The sequence below is a fragment of the Dermacentor variabilis genome, chromosome 1 (genome assembly GCF_050947875.1).
Source record: "Dermacentor variabilis isolate Ectoservices chromosome 1, ASM5094787v1, whole genome shotgun sequence".
Lineage (NCBI taxonomy): Eukaryota > Metazoa > Arthropoda > Arachnida > Ixodida > Ixodidae > Dermacentor > Dermacentor variabilis.
The window spans coordinates 257,585,517-257,612,322 of record NC_134568.1 but is presented as its reverse complement, the minus strand read 5'-3'; the positions used below and the strand labels follow the sequence as shown (position 1 = coordinate 257,612,322).

The 26,806-nt window shown below is 44.6% G+C and overlaps 1 protein-coding gene across 1 annotated transcript in view; it reads left to right on the top strand.

Moving 5' to 3' along the window:
* The window catches only part of LOC142562707 (sodium-coupled neutral amino acid transporter 7-like), a 31,676-nt gene extending 8,982 nt beyond the window's left edge, over positions 1-22,694 (top strand). Inside the window, exons 3-9 of the mRNA XM_075673543.1 lie at positions 6,666-6,864; positions 8,390-8,525; positions 13,862-13,957; positions 14,037-14,094; positions 16,557-16,819; positions 20,908-21,104; positions 22,285-22,694. Of these exons, the coding sequence (XP_075529658.1) occupies positions 6,666-6,864; positions 8,390-8,525; positions 13,862-13,957; positions 14,037-14,094; positions 16,557-16,819; positions 20,908-21,104; positions 22,285-22,460 (1,125 nt within the window). The 3' untranslated portion in view covers positions 22,461-22,694. The remainder of the gene's footprint in view (positions 1-6,665; positions 6,865-8,389; positions 8,526-13,861; positions 13,958-14,036; positions 14,095-16,556; positions 16,820-20,907; positions 21,105-22,284) is intronic.
* Positions 22,695-26,806: the final 4,112 nt, after the last annotated feature.

Genomic DNA, 26,806 nt, shown 5'->3' with positions numbered 1-26,806 from the left:
TCCATATTAGTGTGAACCTATTTTTTTGTTTGGCTTTCTACACAAAAGTTGACATACAAACAATTATGACATCTACTGTGACAACTTCGACAATAGAAACTCTATTAACAGACTATTGCGAAACCGCTTATGTGTTGTATATGCTTACTGTATGTAAAAGTGTCTTGGTAAACGTTATGCTCAGTGCAACTGACTTGTACACAGTGATTCATGGATAGAATGACAGTATCGTTACGCCGCTGTGTTTACTGGCGGCGCTGGATCTAAAGTTATGGCGTCTTATTCCTGAGGAACGACTTCGTGGTTTTGATTCTCGGCCATAACAGCTGCATTTAATTGGTGTAGAATAAATACCTGTGCATTGAGAGGTTGGTGTACATTAAAGGAACCTAGGTGGTCAAAATTATACCGGTGCCCTTCACTTCACCATCCACTGTGAGTGGTGGTCCCGATGTACGGCCTTGGGTCTGTAAGCCTCATCGATTCACACACACATTCAAATCAAAGCAAACATTTAATTATTTTTTTCAAAGCACGATTGCAAGAAGGATATGCAGAAGAGGGTCCTAAGCTCACAAGGCCGTACCGGGACCCTCTGTACGTGATTATTGGACACAAATTACGAAATTAGCAGAGAAATATAGGATTAACCAAGCCAACAGAAGAAACGGGTACAAAAAAAACAAGGTTTATATATACATAAACCTATTTTGTGATGGCATAAATATTTGATAGGGAAATACAAATTCATACTAACACTGAAAGTATGCATGTAAATTTAACATGAACAGTGACAGTGCATCGTTATCACGTAAAATAATTATAAAGATAAATTAGAAAGAAGAAAGGAAGGAAACAAACAAACAAAAGAACAGAGTAAATATAATAAATAAATCATAACATAATTTTTTATTTAAAAGATAGGCTTTAAGCGTTTTTTAATGCAGTAAAAAGTGATGTTTTGAAGGTGTAGGGAAGTGAACTTCACATTTTAATACCGCAGAATGATGTCATTTTACCGTAATTAGTAAAAGCTTTAGGCAGCAAGAAATTACTTTTCTAAGCAAAACGGGTAGCGTCAATATTCTTCAAGGAATCTAAGGAAATAAAATGGTGTGTGAGATCTTTATTAATCAGTCCGAAAAACATAGTAATTAAGTTTAGTACGAATAAATCAGTAGTTGCCAGCAATTTATTCTCCATGCGTATGATAATAATATTACCTCGACGAAAGTTAGAAATAATGCGCAGACCTTGGTTTTGTATGTGCTGAACAGACGTGTTAAGTGGCACTGATACGTGCTGCCATAAGCAGCAATTCCGTAATTAATATGACTGTGAATTAATGCATAATAAAGTTAAAAGAGAGCAGGAGTAGATAGACAAGATCTAGCTTTTATGAGAGCTCGTAAACCGAAAGAAGTTGTTTTCCTAACTTGTGCAATATGTTTGGGAAGTTTTAGTTGTTGATCGTGGTAGGCACCAAGAAATTACACACAGTCGCTAGTAGAAATAAAGTGCGAATCAAGCAAAACCTAAGGTGAAAATGGTAGTCTTCTTTCAGGATAGCGAAAAACCATAAATTTAGTTTTGCTTGGATTCAAAATCAAGTGATTCCTGCGACACCAAGTAACAATTTTAGCTAACGCACTGTTTTAACTTGAGTTAACGATGTTAAAGATATGAGTCTGAAACAGTTGTGCCCTCAGCTTATAACATGCATTGTGTAGGTGAAACGTGTTGCGGAAGGTCATTTATGTAGAGGACGAATAATAATGGTCCCAAAATGTAGCCCTGTGGCACCCCCTGATTTATTGTTTTGGTGTCGGAAAACTGGCCCGATAAATAACCTGTTAGTTTTCTGTTACACAAGTAGTTTCTCAATAGGATTAACGGTGGACTGGTTATCCCATTGGCTTCTAATTTTTTAGCAACGTGTCGTGATTAATTTTGTCAAAAGCTTTCGAGGAATGTAAAAATACAGAACCAACGATAAAAAGTGCTTTGTAAATAGAATTCTTGATGCAGTCTGTTAATGAGATTACCGCTAAGTCATTGAGCTACCTGAACGAAAACCAAATTGGGAGTTATTCAAGAGATTAAACTTTATCAAATAATTATTCAAGCGACTAACAAATAGCTACTCAATTATTTTGCTAACGGAGGATAAGATAGACATAAGTCGGTAATTAGAAATAAGACCTATCACCTTTCTTAAATATGGGTATGACTTCGCATGATCTCTGAGCGACTGAGACAATGAACTAGCCTTAATTAAAAATATCTGGCATCGCCAACTAGCCCAAGAACTCTGCACTATTCATACCGAATGCCCTCGCTACTCGAGCTGGCTTTCGTAGTAGGAGGAGAAATGGCAGAAAATGGTGTCACGATGGTGCACCGTGCAATTTATGGCTGTTTCTCCCTATGTTATTGCCGAACATCGCCTATATACACGACTTATACGCAAAATACGGTTTCAAGGCGCTTGTTAAGCTGCTTCTCTGGTTTATTGGCACCCTTTAGGCCTCCCTCCCCCATCTCTTGCTCTTCCTCTTTATTTTCGCCTTCCAGTACGACATTTATCTCTGTAAGGGATCAGTGTTGCACGCGAGAGACATATAGGGCTTATTCGGCCCCTTTCTCCACTCCAAGTTCTTGCCAAGAACAATAAAAGAAAAAGTGACGCTCCCCTATAGTGTAACCTAGCTTTTTCATCCAGCAACATGGTTACCATTTACGCGAATAGCCTATTATGTGACATGGCGTGCAAATGTATTTCGACCCCGCAAGGGCGTGTGCGACAGCAGGCGTTTGGTGTGCTGTCACACCACGGTCCCTAGCACTTGGGGGTCAGACCCTCCTGCGTGTAGCAGTGCACGGCTGAGCCATGTCCCAGGAAAAGGGGATCCGGGGGGTTGAGCCAAAGTCGGGTGTTAGAACCTTTATGGCCCTTCGGCAGTGGCAACACACCTCTTTGGCCTCCACTTCACATAGACGGCACTCCTGGGCTGATCCATCCGGGGGGCATTGGTAGTTGCCTTTTCCTCTCCTCCTCTCCAATCTTCGCCTTTCTCTCTCACTTCCAATCTTTCCTGCATTCTCCTCTCTTCCATTTGCTTCTGATTTCCCAGACAGCGAGGATGTGTGGAGGACCATGTGTGGGTAACCAACCTTGGGTATACCATATTTGGCTATAGCAGTAACGTACAGCTGGCGTTTGGAGAACCTGTTTTACGTTTTACACATTCTGTGGCGTTGCCTTGTTGGGCTCCATGGTTGGCGGATGGCGTGGCTGCCGAAAACTCCACATATACTTACAACTCGTTCCTTCCCACCACTACCTGATCGCCCTCAAAATAGAGTGCGCACCGAAGGTGTATTCCGGATTCTTGGACGTTCAAAACAAAACTTTACACAATTCCATGTAATTCACTTGGAAAAGCCAGAAATACAAGCCCGAACAATCTCGGCTTTTCTTATTCACAAATCTCTAACTGAGGCTCTTGGACCAGGCTATAAAGCATTGAAGATGGCAAGCGGGGATTTCCTCCTCGAGTTACACGATCAGAAACAAAATCTAGTGTCGTTTGGAGACGTTCCTCTGATTGTGACCCCGACGCACCATGAACACCACCCGCGGCGTTGTCTCAGTTCATGACCTGATGGCACTGACCAAGGATGAACTTTTGGAGGGCTGGATTGAGCATACTGCCATCAATGTTAAACGAGCTAAGATGAGGCGCGACGGTAAAGAAATCCAGACCAAGCACCTAGTGCTTACTTTAGGCTCAAGTGCTCTTCCCGAGCCTATTGAGTCCGAGAACGTCAAGCTTCATGTTAAGCCATAGGTTTCAAATCCTCTCATATGCTTCAAGCGCCAAAGGTTCGACCACAGTTCCCAGAACAGTCGAAGCCGGCTGACTTGTGTCAAGTGTGATAAAGAGCACGCCGCATACACGCGGACATGCCCATCATGGGAAAAAAGAAAGAAAAGGATATTGTCACAATTGAAGTGGAAGAATACATTTCGAATAGAGAGGCACGAAGGTGGGTGTCCTACCTGCCAAAAACCAGCTTTGTCGAAGTGGCGCGTCAGGGGACTGCGCCACAATGGCACCCGGCGGCTGTCTGGGTCATGCGCGGCCGGCGGTGACGCCATCTGCCCCCTCAGCGGGTGCAGCCAGCGCAGCTCTGACAGCCAAAAAAGGCCAATCAACCTCTGGGCTCGGCTCCAAGGTCTCGTTTTTCGAGGCGAGAGTTTCAAAGTAAACATATCACTCGCAAGAGCGTGTGTCCAGCACCTCGCAAGAGACCATGGGCACAACACTGAGCGTGAGGGCGCAGCCAGCGCCTAAGGAGCGCGATTCCATTGACTGCTCCAAAAAATACAAACCTCGCATCATCGCACCCCGAAACGGCTCCGTAAGCTAATTTTCCATTCTCGAACACACAGCGTAAAACTCATTCAACACGGACGCACAAATCATACAGTGGAATGTGAGATGACTCCTCCTTAACCTCGACGATATCACAGAACTCCTCCATAAACATCCAAAGGTGCTGTGTTCAGGAAAGACATTTTAAATCTGTACAAACAAACTTCCTCAGACAATATATTATCTTCCGGAAAGACCGTGACGACGCTGGTCACTCGTTCGGAAGTGTCGCAATAGTTGCAGGTAAGTCTGTTGCTTTGCCAGAATCTTTCCCCGCAGACGCCCCCCGAGGCGGTGTCTATGCGAGTGACTCTCTTCAATAAACGAATAGCAGTCTCTTGCATATACATATGGCCTCCTTACCAACTCAGCAAAACAGAATTGATTGACCAGTTCCCGGAACCATACATTATCGTCGGTGATTTTCATGCTCTCAGCACTTTGTGGGGAGAATCCTGGTGTGATGCCAGGGGTCAACCTATAGAAAACGTTCTAGAATCCTCTAATACATGCCTCTTTAATAAAAGAGCCCACCTACTATAATATCCGCCATAATTCATATTCATCCACAAATTCGGCCATTGGCACTGCGGCCCTCCTTCCATATGGAAGGAGGGAAAGTGGAATATCGTTAAGAATACACTTGGGAGTTACCACTTCCGTGTAACTCTGAACTTGATTCAGCAACATGACAGTCAAACACACTTCCCCTGTTGGAAAAGAGCATTGGCTGATTGCAAACTCATACCGCCGTGGCAGCAACGTCCAGTCGCTTGTGATTTGTCCTTTAAGGAGCTTAAAAGTTGTCCAAGTGCCCTAATCCAGCCACACCCTTCAACGCCCTTGACCCTTAAAGACAAGTATAGATCTACCGCTTTTTACACTGATGCTTGAAAGTCTGCAACTTCGGCATCATGTGCAGACCATGGCCTAAACTTCTGCAACTCTAAAACCTTGCGTAACAATAGCAGACTTTTTACAGCCGAAGCTTGCGGTATTCTGATCACTGTTGCCCACAATGTTCAATACAAGATACAAATGTCTGTAGTATACACTGATTCCATAAGCGTTGTCACATTATGCAAAAAAGACGTGAGGCGTGCAGACAGGACACAAAAGTAGAGAAGTGGACAACACGAAACGGCGTTCGTGTTGTCCACTTCTCTACTCTGGTGTCCTGTCTGCACGCCTCACTTCTTTTTTGCATAGTGAATCCTTACCAACTAGCTCATCTTTCTGTCGTTCTAAGCGTTGTCACAGCCCTTTCCTGTGGCAAGGCTAGCCCAAATCCTGTTTTCAACAAGCTCCTTAAACACATTCATGTTCACTTTGCACTTTGGTCACGGATTCGAATTTAGCGAGCCGCAGAACACACTGAACTTTCCTCTGTACCGTCCACATCTCGACTGGCGGGGGCTGTTTCACTGCTGCGAAGTTCGTGGTGCTGCGTCATCACCTGTGCGCGCACACCCTCGCACATCATTCTACGTAAACTTGGACAGTTATCCTTTTATTTGGTGAAGATTTCACGTTTCTATTTTGTTTTGTTTCTTTCCTGTGACCGTTCAAAAGTGCACCATGACTTTACGGACACACTGCATGTCCGAGCCCTCGCACTTCTTGCATAGACAAGAATTGTGCAGTGATGGATTCGGGACTTTCCATAATGATTTTGCATGTGCTGTTGTAGCCAATGCATTTAAAGTCCTGTATTCATTATAGTAATTATTTTAGAATCAGTACGCTAAAATGTATAGATGTACTTTATGCGTATGCCTCTGTACAGTCTTTAATTTAAGTCATTAAACCTACAATTCTGCAGAATCATGAGACATGTCCTGGCGCTCTTTGGCCATAGATGACCTTGCGTCAATAAAAATCTAATAATCATCATTAAATGTATTTCTATGCACTATTCCTAGTATACCATGACATATTGCTGTTTGGTTTTTCATTTCCCAAGTACACCATTAAATATGCGCCTTCGTCATTTTAGGAGGAGCGTCTAGGACAAAGCGCATACAGGATTATCTTTTGGCCGGTTACGTGTACTGCGCACTTGTCAATACGCTATAAATTCTTTCGAGCTACTCGACTTGCTTAATGTGCATCCATGTTCCACGCATCGTGAATGCGCATACCGGGTTTCCACCGCGCGCTGCTGTCTGAAGTAGGATTCTGACCCGAGATTGCCAAGAACATTAAGATTTGCCCTCGTTTTTCTAGATCCTGGTGGTTGCTCTCGGAGGTACTATTCTGACCTTGGCATTTTGTGCCGATGTAAACAACGACCGCACTTACCACGACGTACTGCTCTCTATGTGTGGAGTGAAATGGCGCTACGCATCGGCAGTGTCCGTCCTGTTGACCTGCTATGGCGTCTGCGTCACGTACCTGATAGTAATTGGTGATCAGTACGACCGCAGTAAGTATCTGTTTCTGTCTTTCTGTACGGCACGCTAGAGCAATTTGTCGACAGATGTCCTGTGAAGGCGTTCCATTATTTACCATGCCGGGGTGGGCAGGTACGGGTGATGTCCTGGACACACACAAAACCTTTTGGCTATTTTAGCTGCTGAACAAGTCAAGCAAATATAAATATCTTCCACGAGCTTTGGACTATCTATTATGCAGGGTGATCGTTTTTTAAGATTTACGGAAATTTTACAAAGGGCCTGTTGCAGACAACGTAATTCTAGTCCTTGAGCTGGATTATTCAGAGAGGCAGAAATTACTTGCGCAAGAAGTTGATTCACATATTCATCTAATTAACAAAGGTCCACTAATTATATTTTGGACTAATTACTTAGGGCACGTATTGCAATTTACGAATTCTAGCCGGTGAGTTTGCAAGGCGCATACACTTGCGACGCCAGTTTGGAGATATGCGCCATCTAACTTACCGTAAGAATGCATTGTTGTCCCACTTACTTTTTTCTTTTTTTCACGAAACGCTCTTCTATGCATTGAAGCACAAAAGGAACTCAAACGCATATGTATTTCGTTCCACACTTTGGGAATAAATATTTTGAAACTTGTCCTGAAAGTTCATTTCAAGTGGGTACGTCTCGCCAGCTCGCCGGCTACAATTCGTAAATTGCAATATGTGCCTTAAAGTAATTAAGAAGGTAATTAGCGAATGTTTGTAAATTCGTGGAATATGCGTTTCGATTTCTCGTGCTAGTAATGTCCGCCTCTTCGAATAATCCAGCTCAAGGACAATAATTATCCTATCTGCCACAGGCGAGTTCTAAAGATTCCATAGAACTTAAAAATGATCACTATATATATATATATATATATATATATATATATATATATATATATATATATATATATATATATATATACACACGCCTGTTTGTATATATTAGGTAGATTAAGCGTTGAAATTCGGCGAGCGAGCAAATATCTCGAGTTAGGTGCGATTTGCAAGATTTTGAAAGTAGAGGTTCATTCACATCTGCCCGTGTCTAAATTTTCCATATAAACACCTCCCCCAAGGCTCCAATAAAAATGGCAATGAATTAAATTTTTTGCATTGGTTCTCTGAAACTCCCGTTGTTCGCAGCAGAACATGTCCGCCTGGGCTTTAGGATCTCATTTGCATAAATGCCATGTTTGCTATGCTCATAGCCTTTTTTGAAAAAAAAACATATCTATAGAAAAAGGACACCCTGTGTATAATATAGTCCGTGCGTTTGTCTTTGTTTTACACGCTGCCTTCTCCCCTCCCGCCCTTGAATGTTTTTTACGGGTGATCGACTACCAACAATCCCAACCGCAGACTTTATTAAATCCCCTCTATCAGCGTCTCTTTGGTCGGAGTGACCGTGGCATGGGGAGGTGAAGGCCGAAAGTGGCCTCAAACCAAACACATCCCTTCGGCGTGAAGTCGTGCTTGACGGTGCATTTTCATTGCCAACCTAACACATGCCTCCTTCGTCCAGTATTCGCCTCGCTTCACGGACCAGACTTCTGCCACACGTGGTACATGGCCCGCGAGTTCACCATCACCGTCACCGCTGTCGCCATCGTGCTGCCGCTGAACATGCTCCAGCACATCGAGTTCCTCAAGTGCGCCAGGTACGCCCGACGTGCGCGCTTGAGTGATAGGCGTCCGCGCTTTTCACACCTTTTTTTTTTTTTGTCCGTGCTCTCGCAGAACCTTACCTACTGTGGCGTTTGGGTGCGATTTACTTGATGTTATAGCGAGCGAAAATGGCTGCACAGCGATGTTACGTCTCATACTGCAAGAAAACTTTGATTCTGTCTTGCTTTCTTTAACTTTTTTGTTCCCTCTTATTTTACTTCGTGCTACGAGCAAATATTCGTACAGTGTTGCAGTTTTCAGACGTAAGTGAACTGTATTGGATACTCAAGTCATGTATCAAAGGTTAACCGAGCCTTGTGCAGTTTTACTTGGGCAAACTAAAATGGATCAATTTCGTAATCGCACTTTTCCTTGGTAGCCCCTGGTGCTTCACCTAACTTGCACCGTATGAACTACATTGCTCGGTATAAACATTAAAAATTTGATATTTTTTGCTTGCGCACTTAGTTTTTTATGCGCGTAGCTATTGCGTGTTTGGACTTTGTGCGACCGCGAAATATGAAAAAGCGCCGCTAAGCGTTTCCACTATAGAGCTTTCAAGTGTGTTTTTAGCAAACGATTCCAGTGCGCTGGTTGCACAGAAGCTAACCAACCCTTTAATAGACCTTCATCGGCAGCCTATTGCCTTATCAAAGTTATCAGCTACAGCTACGCTAATTTTTCATTTTTCTAATGAGTTTGGTTTGGCGACTCCCTGGCCGGTTCAGGTAGCTCAGTGCTGTTCTTTTCACTGCGGTCGGCATGAGAGCTTCGCTCTTTGTAAAAGCACTCGAGAGCGCCTCTCCAATTTATGCACGCAGTGACGGCGTCATTTTTTGACATGAGACGTCTTTAAAATCGGTCAGAGGGGTTCGCATGCTCAAACCGCATGTTAACGAAAACATGTTACAGCATTATCGCTTATACAAGGTGTCCCAGCTAACCTCAGCAAGAGTTTAAAAATATGCGACTACCACGTAGCAGGACAGAACCAAGGTAATTTCTGCCGGCGATTTAAGATACTCTTTTTTTCTTTTGCTCATTCCGCCGAATTATATAATTAGTTTTAATTAATTATTAATTAAATACATAAGTTCTCAAGCATTATAATTCGATGAAAAGTGTCAGTGAGAAAATTGTAGAGCGACATGAAAAACTTCCGATATAGCTTTCTGTTGCTCAATACGTGCTATAGATAAGTTTTTTTCGAGCTTGAAAGACGCCCGCGAATACACGCAAAATGCCTCGAACGGCCAGTCGCGCGGCAATTTTGCGTGCATTCGCGGTCTTCTTTCGCGCTCAGAAAAACACTGTTATGCAGCACGCATTGAGCAACAGAAAGCTGTATTGAGAGTTTTCCCAGCGAAATCCTTATGTGACTAACCTTCCGTAGTTTTTTCGGCGTCCGGCAACAGAAACGAACTTAGCGATTTCTGACAAACCCATACAGAATGGGTTTCGTTGTTTGTTTTGTGTGGTCACGTACGGGTGCAGTGCGGCGGCGCAGATGTCAAAATGCGGAACACATTAGAACGCTCGCCGTGAAAAATAGCGTCACGTCAAGGTTATCGCAGTATATGAGCAGGCAAGGTATCGGCGTTAAGAGGAAGCTTTAGCTCAAGTGCTCCTATCTAAATACATGTAAAAGGAGAATTCGTTTTTCTCGGCAACCACTGCACCAAATTTGACGAGGTTTGTTGCATTTAAAAGACAAACTTAATGTCTAGTGACTGTTGGTTTCGAATTTTTGAGTTAGATCGTCAATTTTTTATTAAAAATTGGCGAAAATCGAAAATTTTCAAAAAACGAAACTATGAAGTTTACAACTCTGTAACTCAACCACCAAAGATTATAATACAATTCTGTGAATTGCATCTAAAAGTACATCCATAGCGGACAAAATTGATATGTTACACATGAATATAAAAAAATTTAATCATAGAGAAATACAACTTTTGCAAAACCGTTGTAACCAACGTAACAAATTCACGTAAGATGTAAAATGACATATTGAATTTGTCCGCTTTGAATGATCTAATGGATGCCGTTTACAGAACCGCGATATCGGTTCTTGATGCAGAGCTATGAATTTATAAACTTCGTGCTTCTATTTTTTTCGAACGGTCAAATATTTGAAAATCGTTTTAAGAAAATTCAAGCCCTAAATCGAAATTCCGCTTCCAACAGTCACTAGAATTTAACTTTCTCTTTCAAATGCGACAAATTTCATCAAAATCGGTCCAAGGGTTATCTCATAAAAACGTTTTTGCGTTTTACATGTATTTGAATAGGCCGCGTCGGAGTTGGGCCCGAGCTAAAGCTTCCTCTTAAAAACAGCTGCGTTATCGATGGAGCGGACACGTATAGTTCGTACACCCGAAGAGCAACATGCGTACGAGGAGCGGCGGAGGGAACAGCAACGAGAATGTAAACGGTGCCGGCGCGAAACGACCACCGACGAAGAGCGTTCCCGCGACGCTGAACAAACAAATGACAACCATTTCACTCTGTGGAGATGGAATGGCAGCGAAAGCAGTTCGCTTTTCGTTTGAGAGCTTTGTCTGTCGTCAGCTTTCGCTGCCACTCCACCTTCACAGAGTGGGATGGTTGTCATTTTTTCATGTCGCTCTACAATTTTCTCATTGACACTTTTCATCTAATTATAATATTTGAGAAGTTGAATAATTCATTAAGACTCACTATCTAATTAGGCGGACTGAAAGAAAACTAATTTTAATATCTCGAAGCAACGGCAAACAATATTACCTTGGTTCTGTCCAGCTACGTGGCATTCGCATATTTTTAAACTCTGGCTAACGATAGCTGGGACACCCTGTATATTTGTAACAGTACTAAACACGCGCCTTACTTTCGTATCGTAGAGTACAGGAAAGACGTCATTACTCGATCATGCATGTGTCGCGTGCACAGATGGTTCCGCTGTTGCGCCACGCATGACGCAATCGCAGCTAAATGCAGCCTCTCGCTCGGCGTTCTTAGAGGCATAGCTCTGCAGTACGTTTGTCGATCCGAGCGGAAGTGGTAGCGTTCGAGAAAGCTTACTCAGTACCAATCAGAAGTTTTAAGCGTATAAGTGTGCAATTTTTCGCAGAATTGTTACGCTTGTTCGGTTATTGCGCCCCCGCGTTCGACATGCAGGGTCCAAAAGTGGTGGTAAGAGGCTCGGACACTAGAACAAAGGGGTGCCAGTCTTCGCCCACCACCTTTTACCACGGCGGGCCCACTACGAATAGGGAGCGAGCACGATTGTAAGACTACATCGTAGGACTCCCACTGGCCATATCATATTATAGTTAAGCAAGTAAGCTTTCTAATGCGCGAACAGATGCCACGCGCGCTTTACTTTGGTATCGTTGTGTAGAGGAAAGAAGCCATTACTCGATCATACATGTGTCGCGTGCGCAGGAGGAGCCATTTTCGCGCCACGCGTGACGCAATCGGAGCTAAATTCGGCCTCGTGCGCGGAGTTCAGAAAGGCGTAGTTCGGTAGTACATTTGAGGAATGCTCGCTTTTGAGAGAGTCAGGTACTATGCCATAGTAGGTATAACTTATTAAACTCAATATGATGCTCATCGGGAGTTACACGGCCTACAAGTATGCAGTCTGTTACAAAAATTTCACGCTTGCTCGGCTGTGCTTCCCTGTACCCCCCCCCCCCCCCCGCCCCGCTGCGTCCGACACGTACGGTCCAGAAATGGCATGAGGATAATCGGGCAGAGGAATATCTAGCCCCTTTCACCACGCCGGAATGCGCCCACCTCCGTAGGGAGCGCAAGCGCAGGAGCCCCAATCACTACGAATGGGGCAGGCTCGAGCGGAGCAGGGTTCAGTGTAGTCTCCGGCGCCACCTAGTAGTGGGGGGAAGGGTAATTTCCTTACCCAAGTGCCCAAACACTCTCTGCAAAACAAAAGGCCCCTCTACGAATAGGAAACGATCGCGATTGCAAAATTAGACCGTAAGACCCCCAGTAGTTGTAACATAAGTTAGGCATATAACCTTTCTAATCCATGAATAAATCTAACTTGTATATTTGTTTACATCATTTCTGTACTCTAGTTGCCCATACGCCGTCTGCAGCACGCACAAGACGTTTCATGCACCCCACTGCGGCTGCGTCCCTAATACAGCCTATCCAATCTATTTTACAACGAAGCTCTTTATGACTAGGGTTCCGTGCATATTTCGTGTCCGTCAACAAATCCGTATGAGCAAAAACTATCATCAGCATTGGCTCGCGCCACTGCTCGCGCGTTCGTCGTCGTCGTCGTCTTCCACAGCTAGCTTCCATGCCACTCATTATGCTAGCGTTCCCATACTGCCCCTCCCTATGCGAAGGCGCTGACGGCACTGGCCCAATGCCAGTCGGTGCGGTGATTTCGGTCTGAAATACGTTGCCTCAATACATCGCGAAATGAAAACACGAATGTTATGTAACGAATGTATAACACGAATGAAGTCGCATGTATAAAAATAAATGTGTGCGCGTACCTTTCGTCATGATGACCACCGATCAAGACAATAAATGTGTTCGCATCTTTGTTCAAAATTCTTCATAACCTTTTTAATTTTTGAAATTTAGTTTCAAAGTTAGTTTCCTGTTTTGTTGAGTTTGGTTCAAGTGGCGTGAAACAAGCAATCGCCTGTCAAAAAGGGAAGAATGCTCTTTCGGTCCAGACATCGAACGTCACAGGAGTTCGAAAACACCAGAAAAGTAGTTATGCTTATTTCGCTTTGTACACCCTTCATGCATCAATATGAAAGGGAATCCTCTAATTGCTTTCAAGAGGCTGTAGTGGCTATACGGATACGCCCCACATAAGAGTGCTCAGTGAGCCAACTTAAGCAAATAGGCTATTTGTTACATATTCACACGTCAGATTCGAATCCACGCAACCCGAGTAATCATCGCTTAGAAACGAATTCGGTGTTCCCTCTCATTTTGTTCACCACTATAGCTTCGTTTACGTGAATTCGACGCGAGCGGGTCGAGTCAGAAGTCGAGCTGACCCGATCCGACTCGACTGCGTTTACATGCATCTTTCCAAGCAGTTTGAGTGCCTCAAACCGCCCCTCGCAGGCGCGATGACTGAACTCTCCTCGACGCTCCCTCGTCCCGACCCTCTAGCATTTACCCGACGACCGAATTTCGGCACAGGCCGACTCGACCCGACTTCATCGGATTTATGTAAACGTAAAGCTTATACACCTCCAGTAACATTTCGTTCACATATTCGCATTGTGCGCCAGTGCCATCCGTATCCTCGCGTGCCCTGCACTTCCTGTAATAACTGCGCTGCACATTGCAGCAGCCTGGGCTTAGTGGCCGTGCTCTACCCTTGCGTCTTGACGTGCATCGCGTATTTCACGGAGCCCCGCCCGGACGACTTGCGCATCAAGGTGTGGTAGGTACTCGGCAAACTTTAGCAGGCATCCCTTTCTCTGACGCTTTCCTCACGTGACCCGGGCTCTTTTCTTCTTCAGGCCTACAAGCGTATCTGACGTCCTTCTCAGCACTCCCGTGTTTTGCTTCGCCTACCAGGTGAGTGTTGCAAGCAAGCGCTGACGGAGTGTTGTCCAGAAACTTTGGCAAATGTGTATTGCAAAATAGTGCGTAGAAAACACCGCGAAAAACAGCGCTCATGTCGTGTCCTTCTAGTCTCTACATGTTTTCATTTTACTTGGTTTCCAACGCTTTCTAAAACGCGCGTACAAAAAAAAATATAGAGAACTGCCCAGCTATCTGGCTATTCACATCAAACATCGATAGAGGTGATGTATCACTGTCCACAAAACTCATCGGAATGCGGAAACTGTCGCTAAAGTGGAGATGTATAGCAGTAAGCGTAATGACTGCAACTTAGGGGTGCATTTTAGACATGGGGGGAGGGGGGTGGGGACTTAGGAATTCAACTTATAACAACAGGCTGCTTGTTTCTTCTACACGGTTTGCAAATTTCGAAATATTTTGTCTTCTCTCAGAAAAAACATTTCATTATTCAGTCAGACATAACTTCAACATTTCGCCTACATTATGAGGGAACAGGTGGCTGACATGACGCCAAACGAAGGTAAAGATTAATCGGAAGGTCTTCCTTCCAAAGTCAAGCTGCCGTGTGCGTCGGTAAAGCCACTGTAGTGCAAATAAAACAGACACAAAGAACACAAGGCCGGACGTCATGGGCGCTACTCACAACTGATTTATTACAGTCCCCCAGAATATCAGAAGAGAACGTCGAATTAAATGTGCATGCCCACAGCTTCATCGTGACAAAGAAAAAAAAAAAACACATCTCGCTTCCGACTAGACACACAGTACCACTGACACAATCTGTGCCTCCTATCTTGATTTGGAAGGCTTCCAAAAGTTCGCGTGCAGTAGTTTCTTTGCTTCTGCCCATGATCTTAATCTCGCGAAACCCATGTTCAAACCGAGGTTCAGCATTCAAACAACGCTGTATGCGGTCTTTGAATGCTGGTAAGATGTTTTCTCTAGGAAATCTCGACCCTGCACATAGACCGCTCATTAATGCAATAGAAATTATATGAAAACTATTATACGGGCGCTTCTTTTTATTCCGGCGGCGGCTGCGTATGGCGCGGCTGAGCGCGGCCGCGAGGGCCCTGTATATATTTTGAGAGAGATCTGCGATGGGTACAGCGTCCAGGTCTGCCGAGGGCCGATAGCTTCGCGTGTCCTGTGTTCTCGCCGATTAGTTCGCGTTGAAGCGAGAGGCAGCACGAAGATCAACTCTCCCGCTGCTGCCACGCTTCCTCACGCCAGCGTTTTGACAGCGAGTGTCCGCGGTCATAGAGTCAGATATGATCATGTTTCCCTGTGCGCACGTGACACCATGCTTGTTAATTTAGTTAGTAAGCGAATGTTTACAAGTTTATTCGGCCGATAAAGCTACTATTCTTGTTTCGTATAGCTGTCTAATAATTTGCTACCACAATAAATGCTTCGCCTTTCAGGCGATACTGCGACTTTTGCAGCGAAGCTGTTAAGGGATAATTTCTCCACTATCGTGTCTGCGTGTAGAAAAATATCCCGAAGATAGTGCAATGCCGGATCGACCCGTGGCGGAGGTGCAGTTGGCCATTAAGGGGCCCACATGCACAGCTTCGCTGGTCATCCTTCTTCACAGAGTGGAAGGGCACTGAGCAACCACGGCGGGTATGAGTTTTATTTATGTATCTATTTATTTATTTGAAACGTTGGCAAGAAATATCTCGTTGGCCTCTCCACAATGTTAAACTCTTGAACGTATCAAAGTATGACGTTAGATAAAATGAATCCTTATAGGCTGAGATATACACATCGACCGAGTCATCCCGCCGTGAGACACGACGATGCAATTCAGTCGCCGTTCTATCGGTGGACACACCTCTGACCTTGACATGTACAAAACTAAAGCTGATTCGTGTAAACCTTTGTGAAGATTATGCAGGCCAAACTACGAGTAAGTGAAGCTGACTGCGGACCGAGTGGGCTACTGTTGGCAAACCCAGCACTCCAAACCCATGGATAGAGAATAGCGATTGAAATAGACTGTTTACCACACATCAACCGGGTTTAGCAGCGACGCAAATGTCGTAACAGGTTCACCACAAAGGCGTATCAAAAGCTCCAGCCACGCTTGTTCTGAGCTTTCTTTGCACTTTTGTTTTAGAACGTATAGTTTGTCTGCCGCTTCGAATTCGGTTTTCGCTGCTCCGGCGCCCAGTTTGTTAGTATACGATGCTATCTAATGTGGCATAAGTTAATTTACTGTATGAACAACATAACTGTTAAATAACTGAAAGGTGCCATTGGTGAAGACACTTACTAAAAACTACGTCCTACGTATACAGAAAAAAAAAAGGAGAGAGAAAGAAAGAGGAAGGAGCGGTAACTGGACGTATAGCTAACGCGGTAGTGATAATAACTGTGCTGCTTTCATCCTAGTCATTAACCACGTGAAGTGCATGTCCACTAAACGACTTGGTTCTCGCGCTTTGCAGAGCCACGAGGTAGTGATGTCTGCGTACGCGGCCATGCGCCAGCGCTCGCTGTGGAACTTGGGTCGGGCGATCGCCTTCTGCATGGTCGTCCTCTTCGTCATCTACTCCACGGTGGGTTGCTTCGGCTACCTGACCTACGGCGCAGCCGTGCGCCCCGATGTCATGGAGATGTTCGACGCCACACGGGCTTGGGTGCTCATCGGCCTGCTGGCGCTCATCTTCAAGATGGCCGTCACCTACCCGCTTCCGGCGCTTTGTGCAAGGTCTCGCTCGCCACCTGAAGGCGCACTCTCTCCTATGCTGCGCATTGCAGATGCGCATGTCAGGTCTCAACAGTGTCACAGCAAAGCACCGATCGTTCTGCATTAATGTATGTGCGCTACTGTGCTACGTCACAATATTTACAGCAACAAATCGACAACTTCAAAACCAAAATAATAGTAGTAACAATAAATAAAACTAAAAGCACGCAACATTCAAGGAACCACGCACCTACTTTTCCCTTTCCAGCATCTCCTGTTGAGTATGCTATCACATTCTACAATTCACGACTTGCTTATCTCCACACAGCCCGGTGTCATTATCAATGCTATGAGACTTGATTCGATCAGTATAAAACCTTATCGACCCTTATATGCCGTTAGCAGCCTTATCGGTCTATATCCGACCCGCATCAACCCTTATCGGTTTTTATCAACCTCATCGGACTCGATCTGAGCCTTATCAACATTTTTCTGACATTATCAACCTTGTCAGACATCATTCGATGCTTATTGGTACTTATTAACCTTATGATAATTGAACCGACCATTATAAGTCCTTAGCGCTATTTAACCCCTTATCTATTCACGTAGAAACATTTTCAACCGTGATGAGACCCATATAACTCCCTATCACTCCTTGTCAACTCATTGACTGCTTATTTGTGTTGCGCAAAGCGAAGTGCATAAGCCCTCAGAGATCGGTGCCATTTCGGTCAATGAAGGAACACCCCAACGGAAGGCACATCCCGCGACCACCGAAACGTATCGGGGATGTGGCGTGTTTCGCATAAAATTTTATCAAAGTCGGAATTTTACTGAAGTTTCCAATGCTCCATGTCGACTCTACATGTGGTCATTGAGGTGGATATTATTCAACCATTGCCAAATCTTTTGACAAAGCCTTCACAGAGACTGTTCTCCTTTGACATTCGTTTTGTGCCGCCGGCACAGCACATTAATGATTGATATACGAGTATATTAACCTTCTGCAAGCGGGGGTGTTTAGCCCAGTGGGCAAGAAACTCTGCTTCTGGGCGTGGGGTCGTAGGTACGAAACTCACCACTGCCAACGTTCTTCCTTTCGAATTTATTTTGCTTTGGACATTAATTTCTTTATAGCGACTCGTCTTACGTGATAGATGGACGGACGGACAGGTTTTCTCGTTGGGTAGGCATAGGAATGTCTACACATTTAATAGTAGTGGTTATTCGGAGATAAAGTGTAATGACCTGAGGATAGACCGATAATTGGTTGGTAGAAGGAAGGAAATAAATTAAATATAAAGGAATTTCAGAAATGAAATGAAATAGTATGAAGTAATTTCCTGAGGGCGTCCAAAGTAGACATAGGTTCGCCACGATGAAGGCCAATCACCTTGTCGAAACGTTGGCTCCAACCTTAGACGAATCTTGTTGGACCACTTGATCACTTCGCTGAAGGCGTGTGGCATACAATTCAAGCGGTAGGCAAAACAGAGGTGATAGGAGAACGACGCCTTCTGCCCTTACGCAGACGATGAAAACGGCATTTCAAACCTTCTGAAGGCAAGTGCCGAGGCATTAAGGAATAGGCTCTTCGGAGAGTTAGCTCAGACCAAGCTGTTGAAAGGGATCTTTGCTATATTGCTCCGCAGCGGAAACCCGCGACATGAAGCAACCCGATGCTTCAAACTTATGCACGGAACACCATTTGCTTACTGCGTCAAGACAAAAAGACATCGGAAGTCAGAATTAAGTTATACTGACTATTTCGCAGCCTTCAACAACAGCTAGTTTTCTAAACGACACAGATAATGACACCGATGTCAGACGGCACAGGGTGATTAAAGATCCCCCCCCCCCCCACCCCAGTGAATTAGCTGTCTCAGCACAGTATACTGTGCAGCTCTCATCGTTAACTTCATCGTACTACCCTCCTTCCTCTTCACATGCAATCTAATGCCTTCCCCAGCGTGCAGTAGATTGCCAGAGGCACTTCACCTTTCGGTTATTAAAGTTCCTCTTTATCATCAAAGAAAGAAAGAAAGAACCTGAGACCGGACAATCGTAACGAAAGGAGAAGCGGCAAAAGGAAAAGGGGCAAAGAACAAAATTCTCGCAGTATGTTTGACCTGTTCGTTACAAGAACAACTGACGTACCAGCCAAATAAATTTTGCGTGGCCCTAACACAATGGCCAGAAATTCTATTTAAAAGATGTGTGTCTAATGCGGAATTCTGATTGGAGAACTATTTAACGCGGTGAAATAATTGTCGACTGCGGCCCCCTCTTCACGCGGTAAAATGCCAGTCGTAATCCTAGTGCTAGTTTTAAGGGGCGTTAATGTAAATAATCCAATAGGTGACACAGATATAGAGAACTCGATCTACGATTAATGCAATTAACGAACACAATTTGGCGATGTTTCGCCCTCTTAGTAATTACTTGGCTGCTGAGCTCATTTTTCTTGCTTCTCCGTCGTCGTCGGTTCCCACACAATCGGCTAAAGTGTCGCGAACAGATTCTTGGCTGAAGTAAGCATTTCCCCGCTATGCGTGTATTGTGGCATCTGTCAATGGTTTCTGGTGTCTTACGCACGAGTATTGTCGTTTTTACTGCGAGGCTGTAGCATTCGCGACCACCGCCGAAGGGTGAAGGCCATGAACTGTACAGGGATGGCGGATCGGGCGAGTTGGAAGCTATAAATGATAGCAGCACGCGCGAAACCACGACACAGAAACAGAAAGAAGGAACAAGCGTTGTCCCTGGTTAAGGGACGCGCGCTGTCCTACAACTTTGAAGCTTGGTTCGAATGCGACTAAATGTTTCGTCCTCAAAGTGCGTTTCCTGTTTACATTTTTCGCACTCATGTATACTCATTGCCATGGTGGCAGAACAGCGAAGGGCAACGCCCATCTCCCACACTTTGGAGGTTAGCTTTCCAGAATTAGCCTCCGGACCTCCCTGCGATACGATGGCACGCCCACTGCTTAGTTGGCTCCTGAACATATGCGTCTTTCGTGCGCTGCTAATTTCATTTCTCCATAACCGTGTATTTTCTGTAAACTGTGAACTGCAGCACAGAGCGGACAAGAGAGAGAGAGAGAGAGAAATAAGAGTGCAAATAGTATCTGCTCTCTTCATTACGCTTTCGTGCTGCTGCTCAAGCTTATGCAAGCTACGCCGTTTACCAGGGGGTTTCGAGTTCACGTAGCCAGGAACTAGCCGGCGCCACCTTAAAGCACTACATTCAATTTCTCGTTTCACCTATTCCACACGATATTGCTCTTGTTTTAAGGTGTGTATTGTGCATAAATCAAGCATTTTCCCTTTGCATACTTGGTTCACCTTTGCTTCTCTATTGGATGTCTGAAAACTGGTAGCATGTGCCTTTTCACTGAAGAGTGAAATAGTTTAATTTTTTTAACAATTTTCTTTTACGCTTCCATCAAAGGGTATCTTATATCTATACTTAACATGCTATTGAAAGAGATTTACTGCGGTTCAGAATACCCTGTTAACATATCCATTTGCGATACCTGCAGCTGTCCGCCGGTTTCCTGTATGCAATATATGCCCTGAAGAAATACAGGCAAGCAGCGGCATCTTACTTTAAAAATATGGCTGCTCAGAAACTGTTAGGTTCACTACTTCTCAGGAGATTAGTTAATGCTATGCTTTCTTTTTGATACGTTATACAACGCGGCAAGAAATGTATTTGTTTTTCTTTTCTGAATTGCGTTGTCTATAACCAGCACTTACATCACTATTGTGTTTCATGTCCGACTGTAGAAATATCATATGACTCAGCATAAAAGTCACAATTCTGATGGTTCTCAGTGCATAAACCACATCATGAAGTTGTTCCAAACGAAGACCTTTTTAGTATCAACTTCGTATCGTTCTCGTTGTGACCATAAGCATCAGCTGCGTTAAGAACGAGCGTGATTGTTTAGCTTGGGGCACCAATTTTTATGTCATCCGAACGAATATTATTTTACGCATACAGTATAGCCCAAACGATAGTTTTTGCAGTCACCCATAGATAGTGGCCTTCGTAGTGTTCGAATTAAGCGAGCGAATGACAGCGAGTGCATCATTTCTGCCAGGGATGCAATCGAGGAGCTGTACCTGGAGCTGCGCGGAGGTCCTCCCGATGACCGGACGCGGACGCACGCCCGCAAGACGAAGCTCAGCCTCGCTTGGTTTGCCAGCACTGTGGGCGTGGCCATACTGCCGCTGGACATCGGTGTGGCCATCAAGTTCCTTGGATGCCTGGCCGCGTTGAACGTATTTGTCTTTCCCGGTACGCACGTGGGCGGCACTGCAACTGGGCCACTGGTTCACTGTGATATAATCCTCCATATCCTTTCCAGTCTCCTGCTGTTAACAGCGCAAAATGCTGACAAGAGACGAGACAAGAAGACACCACAAGCGTTGTTGAAAGTCGGCGCTTGTGGTGTCTTCTTGTCTCCTCTCTGGTCAGCATTTTGCGCTGTTAACAGCAGGATGGAAAACCAACAAGCCCAAGCTGCTATTCTAGCGAAATACCTTTCCAGTCTCGAGCCACAAAGATAATCTAATCTCAAAATCATTTAGTTTGTGCCACATCGCAAAGATTTTGCTTTTCTTTATGCATATGTATTGGTATTTCAGTCGGTAATATACTTTATTGTAATCTTCGTGCAACGCAGAAACCTTGTGAACCGCACATGTACTCATATATACCGCCCGAACTGCCGTTCTTTCTAGAAACCTAATTGAAAAAAAAATCAGTATACAAATACTTTCTTAACAAAGCCCTTCGGTTGTTAGCATTGTAGTTGAGGACAGGCGTTGCAGCTGCTGAATTGAGGCCGCGCAGAAATGACGGCATATACAAGGTTACTAGCAGTACTGACACTAAGGATGCCACCAGTGGTTACGGGGACGGGGTTTCGAATGCCTTGAACAGCGTCTGCTTGGAACTCGAATCGGGTTGACCAGCGGAGAGGGTTCGGCAGGGAAGACGAGGTGATGTATGAACAAATAACGCAGGTTTAATACATCATTACGGGTGAGCAGTGAGCTCCAAGACAAAAAAATAAATACAGAAACGTTCGGCGTGTGTGCTCCTGCACGCAAGGTCAGAGAAGATGTCTCTCCACTTGGCGTCTCGCTGGCCTTTTGATACCCTCCACCATCTGGGCAACCCCATTCTCTTTTACTCCCTAGTAGCGGGATCTGTTCAAGCAACAGATCCCACAGATAACAGATGTTGAATAATTTTTGAAGTTACGTGTCACCATGAGCGACGTCACACTGCGGACTCAAGTACGTAGGCGCAGGGACGCGTGTACGTCATCCTCCGGCTTGGAGCGCGGCGGCCGTGAGAAGGAAAAACGGCGTTCGGTTTGAAATTTCATATCTTTCCGCGGTGCGTAGCGATGTAATACTTTGCAGACACGATCGTTATCGCTCAATGTATGCTCTGCGCTCTCTTCTAGGCATGTGCCTCGTGGGGTACACCAAGCTGAAAGGTTCCTCGACCACCTATCTGCACTGGCACCTGCTGCTTGGCTCCCTCATGGTGTTTGCGGGGGCCGTACTCTTTACCGTGGTTCTGCTTCACGTCGTGCTAGTCGAGCTCGTCTCTGGACATGTCAACCAGCTCTGCTCCTGACATCGTGTCGACAGATTACTCCTCTGCGATAGCTATACATACTGTAATGATTTACCGGTGTGTGTTGGGCTGCAAGTTCTCTATTCAGCAGCCGCTGTGTACCTGAACGTAGAAGACCCATGTGTGCGCCGCAATAAATATGTTCCGTCGTGTCTTGATGTATAAACCGCGCTGGGCACATCACGCGCTCTCGTGTGTTCGCTCCTCGTTGTATACTGGCTTGAACGACCACACATAGAAATGCGGCACTGTTGGAAAATATTTGCATCCCTCATGTACTTGATATACAAACCGGGAGCTGGCAAGGCCTTGATTCCGTTGAACAGCGGAAAGCTGGGCAACATACCTTTGGCCCAGATTTTTCACATAACAGCAGCTTGTGTCAAGCTCATGCACAAATATTTTTGCGATAGGCCTATCTTGTGATCCTTCTCGACATCTATCTTCGGCATCGCCAAGTATTCACTCATTAAATAAGTAATCCTCATTAAATAAGGATTAGAAAAAATGCTCCATGAATGGCAGTCCTCAAGCTCTTGGCGTTGGTGAAGGCGACGATGGTGGTGGGATGGCAGTTCCGTTCGACAGCTTTCGGTATGAAAGAATCGTTGCACGCATTAGTTCAGCAGCAGGGCACACAAACTTTGAAGTTATGCTCCAATCGCGTGGGTATGAGGATTAAGAGGAATTTTTCTTTTTTCTAGAAATGGGTTATAACTATAGATTTCGAGGAGCAAGACCCACCGTGCAGACGAAGTGGATTTGGAGTTGCGCTGCTAAGCCCGAGGACGCGGGATCACGTCCCGGCCGCGGCAGCCGCATTCCGATGGGGGCGAAATTCAGGGCCCGTGCACCGTCCATTTAGTGCACGTGATAAAGAACTCCGGGTGAGCAAAATAGTCCGGAGCCCCCACTACGGCGTGCCTCGTAATCATATCGGCATTATGGCACGTAATAATCCAGTTTTTCTTTTTCTGTAGGACAAAGAACTGCGAGCATTTACGGCTCGATGTGAAATCAGGTAAAAGTAACGTTCCCTTTATGAATGATACACTGGCATAACGAAAATAGTTTCATGGAAAACGAGGAGCGCGATTCTGGATGGAGTCAAAGGGCACCGGAGAGGATTGTGTGATTGTGGAGTGCCAGGGAGCACACATACATTCTAGTTTGGGGGGAACAATTGTTTTCTAGCTGGGTATCGAACCGGAAATGAGCCGAGAACCGTTAAAGAAATGTTATCTTTGCGTTAACCGGGAATTAACCGGCACGTTCCACTTATTTTTACTCGGGTGTAAAACCGAAAACATAAAATTATGATTTTAGGTTCATGTGGCCCACCACCTTAGGAGCTCTGCATCCATGCATTGCCTGCATTTATCATTCAACTATGGCGTATAGTATTCAACTGTAGCAATAAGCACGTCATTATGCCTTGGACTTGATCGAGGTCCAAGACTTAGGATATGCGTGTGTGTGCATGAGAGAGAGAGAGAGAGAGAGAGAGAGAGAGAGAGAGAGAGAGAGACGGCAGTCGTTGATATGGTATACAGGGTGACCATTTTTAGGTTTTATGGAATTTTTAAAAATAGATTGTTGCCGATAACGTAATTCTAGTCCTCGAGCTGGATTATATGACAGGCGCGGACATTACTTACGCGAGAAATCGAAACACGTATTCAACGTATTCAACGAATTAACAAAAAAACAATAATTATTATTTTGAATTATTTACTTTACGGCACCTATTGCGATTTACGAATTGTAGCCGGTGAGTTTGAAAGCCTGTCCACTTGTAATGAATTTACGGAATGACGCCAGTTTGGAGATATGCGTCATCAAAGTTACCCTAATAATGCACTGTTCCACTTTCTTTAACAAATCGTTGCTTTATGCGTTGAATTCCAAAAGTAACTGGAACGCCCACGTATTTCGTTCCGCACTTCGGGAAATATCTCGAAACTGGTGTCATCCTGGAAGTTACTTTCAGGTGGATACGTCTTGCAAGCTCACGAGCTACAATTCGTAAATTGCAATAGGTGCCGTGAAGTAATTTATTGAGAAGTTGATTGTTGCATTTTGTCAATTATTCGAATATGTGTTTCGCTTTCTCGTGGTAGTAATGTCCGCCTTTTTCGAATAATCGAGCTCAATGACAAGAATTATCCTATCTGCCGCAGGTGATTTTTAAAAATTCTGTAAAACTTAAAAATCATCACCCTGTGTAGCACGTCTCTGGTCTTCTACTCATGGTGCAAAAATGCTTCGAGTAAGATTGAGATTCGAGTGCGCGGGATCTACATCATTTTCGCTTAGTTTCAATTATTATTATTATTATTATTATTATTATTATTATTATTATTATTATTATTATTATTATTATTATTATTATTATTATTATTCATACTGTCAAGATCAATAAAGTAATGGTGGGCTCATCCAGGTATCGAAATTTTTCCTTATTTCGAGATTTTGCAAAACTGACAATTGAATGACAGACTGGAACAATTTGAGTTTCTCAAAGGAGTGTCAATGGTGTCCCCTCACGTATATGGGAGATCTCTCTCACAGAATAACACTGTCGAATATCACCATTAAGTTTTTTAACTACACGAGCCTGGTCTGGCTCAGTCACCTCTGTGACATATCTGCAGAAAATCTAAGACCACTGATCACGTCTCATTAACCTGCCATTGATTTACAAGCCAGAAAAAAAAGTATTTCGAAATTCCGTTCCTACAATTAGATACTCCCGTAGTTTTTCAAAATATTATCTCTGCATTGGGCTTTCGCCACGGGAACGTACGCATGAGAATCTGCGAATTTCTTAGTGACACAAACTGAAGATCTCGTTAGTTTGCTCAAGTAATAATTAATACTTCACAAAATTGCAAAATAAATTTGAATTCATTTTAAGTCTGCCGTGGTGGCGTAGTGCACGCTCTGGCGTTGCACTGATAAACCCGATGGGGAGGTATCAACCGTGGCCGTGGATATCGCATTTCCTAAGTGGGCAAAAAAAAAAGAAAAAAAAAGACGCCCATGTTTACCGTGCACTGAGTGCACGTTGAAGAATCCCAGCTGGTGAAAAATTAATCCGGAGTCCACCACTAAAACATGCCTCATATTCATACCGTGGTTTTTCGGCCCGTAAAACTCCGGCATATACATGTAAAATTCACTTCAATACCTACAAATTGGCTATCCTTTTGTGAATCACGCGTTTTCCTCTTTAAAAAAAAATGTATCTCTAAAGCTACTTGACGTATTTTAAACGAGAAGAAAGGGGGTTAGCCGAGGGGCCCGATTTTTATTAATCATATCATAAGAAGCCAACAAACACTGACACCGAGGACAATATAGGGGAAATTACTTGCGCTTAATAAATGAAATAAAGAAACGATAAATTAATGGAAATTAAAGTGGATGAAAAAACAACTTGCCGGAGGTGGGAACCGAACCCACAACCTTCGCATTTCGCGTGCGTTCTTTGCATGCATACCTTCGTACCTTCGCGTGCGTACCTTCGCATTTCGCGTGCATTGTTGTACAGCAGCCGCCGGAGAAGAACGCCCCCCCCCCTCCCTCCCTCCCTCCCTCGCCTCACCCCCGTGCCTCGCGCGCGACAGGAGAGGGCGCGCTTCCGGCACGCCTTCCTCGTTCGCCCACGCGAGATTGAGCCACGTTCGCCGCTCACCCTCGCCCGCTTTTACTCGCGCATATAGCATAGGGCGCGCGGCGACGATTGCATCGCCCTTGGACTTTATACGGAACCTTACGGCGACGCCGACGGCAGAAATGCGCCTGGAGTGTCCATATATTTGCTATCGCAACAGAACAAAAATTCAGTGCTTTGCACTGTTTAGATGGGAGAAGTCAGGGACCCAGCATTCGTGTCAAGTCAAGAAGCCTTGGTAGAGCTTTCCGATATTCGTTTTATATGGTTGTCGCTAGTCTCTGTTCTTGCTTGATACCGCACATACGCAGAGACGGGCAGTAAAAAAGGATGTCCAAGTTTTATCCTCTTCCTTTCATGACCAAATTTGCAACTATAGACATGCCATCAGTGCTCTTGACCTTGCCCTTACCAAAGTCAACGCATCTTTTCCCGCTGTTGACAATCTCATATTTGCAGCCATTTCCCAGGAGTGAATGTAAGTTGAGAAGGGTGAGATGGGAGTAGAAACGGGAGCGCATATATGTGAGCGAGTTCCGGTGTGTGTGAGCGGACGGGAAAACAGATTGAGAGTTCCAGTGAATGTGTGTGTACGTGAGTGCGAACACGAGTTTCAGTATTGGATGTATGTTATATTGGGGCATGAGAAAACACTTTTAATTAATGATGC